We start from the raw sequence: 2,531 nt of genomic DNA, 5'->3' as shown, positions 1-2,531 counted from the left end.
ATAGATTCATTTCTGTATCTTCTGGCATAGGCAAAACTAGATTTGTGCATGGGAATATTCTGTTTATGTTTAAAATATGTCAATGGATATTCATTGTTATTGTGACAGTCAAGTGAAGAGGCTATAAAAATATTTCAGATATTCACTGAAAAAAAACCCTGAATTCATGACAAAAAGATATATTTAAGGCTTGGAAAATGTAAACAGAATATTTCCTACTGATATTTTTAAACAATATACTCATTTACATACCTATATAGATTACCTGTCAGGTGTGTAAAGGTTTTCCTATATTTAGGAATATTGCCTGATTACAAAAAAATATATAAACATAAAAGAGTTGTGTTGATTTTGACTGGGTACAATACTAAGATATAATGCTTTCTTTTCTGCTTACTGGACTTTTAACATTTGGCTATTGTTTCTATTCTTAGATAGGATCTGTCACTCAAACCTACTGGACCACAGACTACTATATGGAAGAAACAAACCAGAGTCTGGTGCCTGAATTTATTTTTCAGGGACTTTGTACCTCAAGGAAACTACAGATCTTCCTCCTGCTGCCATTTTCTACACTCTACCTGATGACTATGGTAGGCAATCTCTTTGTGGTGATATTAATCATCACTGATCACCATCTCCATTCACCAATGTACTTTCTGCTAGCCAATCTCTCATTTATTGACTTATGCCTTTCCTCAGTTACTACCCCCAAAATGATCACAGACCTCATACAAGAAAATAAAACCATTTCCTTTTGGGGCTGCATGAGCCAGATCCTTTGTGTGCACTTTTTTGGAGGGGGTGAGATGGTGCTTCTTGTAACAATGGCCTATGACCGTTATGTGGCCATCTGCAGGCCACTCCACTACACCAGCATCATGGACAGACATAAGTGCATCTGGCTCGTTTTAATATCATGGATCATTGGATTTGTGCATGGCGTTAGTCAACTGATCTTGATTTTGGAGCTACCTTTCTGTGGACCTAGAGTGATAGACAGTTTTTTCTGTGATATTCCTTTGGTGTTGAAATTAGCCTGCATGAATACTGATACTCTGGGAATCATGATAAATGCTGACAGTGGTGTTTTAGCAACAACTTGCTTTCTTCTCTTGCTGATATCCTATATTTACATTCTACTAACTGTTCGGCTTCACTCTAAAGATGGTTCATCAAAGGCCCTCTCTACCTGCACCTCCCATATTATAGTGGTTGTGCTATTCTTTGGTCCTGTCATTTTCATCTATCTGTGGCCAGTTAGCATCACTTGGGTGGACAAATTTCTTGCTGTATTTTACTCAGTCATCACACCTCTCTTGAATCCAGCAATCTATACATTAAGAAATAAAGATATCAAGAATGCCATGAAAAAACTGATTAATCACATGTCAATTTTGGAATAATTTTAGACATCTTATGTAATCAACAAATTTATTATGTATCCACCATTTTATCCACATTTCTAGTTGAAATTGTTTAAATTGAGTTGTATAGTAGCTTGTCTAGGGAATTTATGATTTGCAATTAGCATATTGATTATTAAAATAACAATTAGAAAAATATATTCAATACTTAAATTTTTTCCACTTAGCATGTGTGCTCTGTATAACATATTTTTATATATTGAAAATTAGAAGATTTTAATAAAGTTGCAATAAAATGATCACATATTACTACACAGTATGTTTTCCCAAAATTGTGTAAGTCACTTTAGCTAGATTGCTATTAAGAAAATCTTCTTTATATTACTTATCAATCTTACCATCTTTTAAAATACGGTATTATATACCAACACTAATTCTTTCCTTGTAATCAAAGATATTGAAGATATTTGTACATCTACATAAAAACCAAAATACTACACAAATAAAAGTATAATGTTAATGACCTCATATTAATATAATATCTATCAGTTTTCAAGTCTTAACTATTTATATGAATACAGAATTTTCCCATGTTGTATTCCTTACCTAATAGGAAAATTTGTTTATAATGTTTGAATATACTTTTTTCAGTTGACAAATTCTTTGGAAGATCATGATTTTATATCACACAATGAGGTAGCATAACTGTCAAGGCCAGTTACATAAATATTGTATGCACTTTAAAATATGGCATTCATGTAACTCATGTTATATACCATTTGGTGTAGTGTGTTATTTGTTGCATAAATTATATATATATATATATATACATGTTTATAATAGCTTGAGGGCTAAACAAATATGAATGTTTTAATTTCTTGTTTATCATGCCAATATTTCATGATCTAATGGTAAAAATCAAGCAGTAGGTTATTCTATTAAATTAAAAAGGGTGTCAGAAAATTAATTTTCTAACAAAATCATGCAAACAACCTACACCATGTTTTCCTGAAATTGCATGATTTCAGGTAAGCATCACTCATGTCTGGTCACATTTTCAGAAGAAATTATCCCCCACTGTGTTTATAAATTTAATTATCAAAAAATCTTGTCACCACATTTTTATTAAATATATTCTTTGACATTATCTGCAATGACCTGACT

General features: G+C 31.8%; 1 protein-coding gene across 1 annotated transcript; it reads left to right on the top strand.

The window, feature by feature from the left end:
* The first annotated feature begins 476 nt into the window (after window positions 1–476).
* On the top strand, window positions 477–1,406 carry LOC125416757 (olfactory receptor 4K3-like). The gene has a single exon (XM_048459911.3). It carries the CDS (start codon window positions 477–479, stop codon window positions 1,404–1,406), a length of 930 nt encoding a protein of 309 aa, XP_048315868.2.
* The last annotated feature ends 1,125 nt before the right edge of the window (window positions 1,407–2,531 follow it).

This window comes from Myodes glareolus, chromosome 10, assembly GCF_982192425.1.
Source record: "Myodes glareolus chromosome 10, mMyoGla1.1, whole genome shotgun sequence".
Taxonomy (NCBI): domain Eukaryota; kingdom Metazoa; phylum Chordata; class Mammalia; order Rodentia; family Cricetidae; genus Myodes; species Myodes glareolus.
Note: the sequence above shows the minus strand (reverse complement) of the source record. Positions and strands in the feature narration are given on the sequence as shown.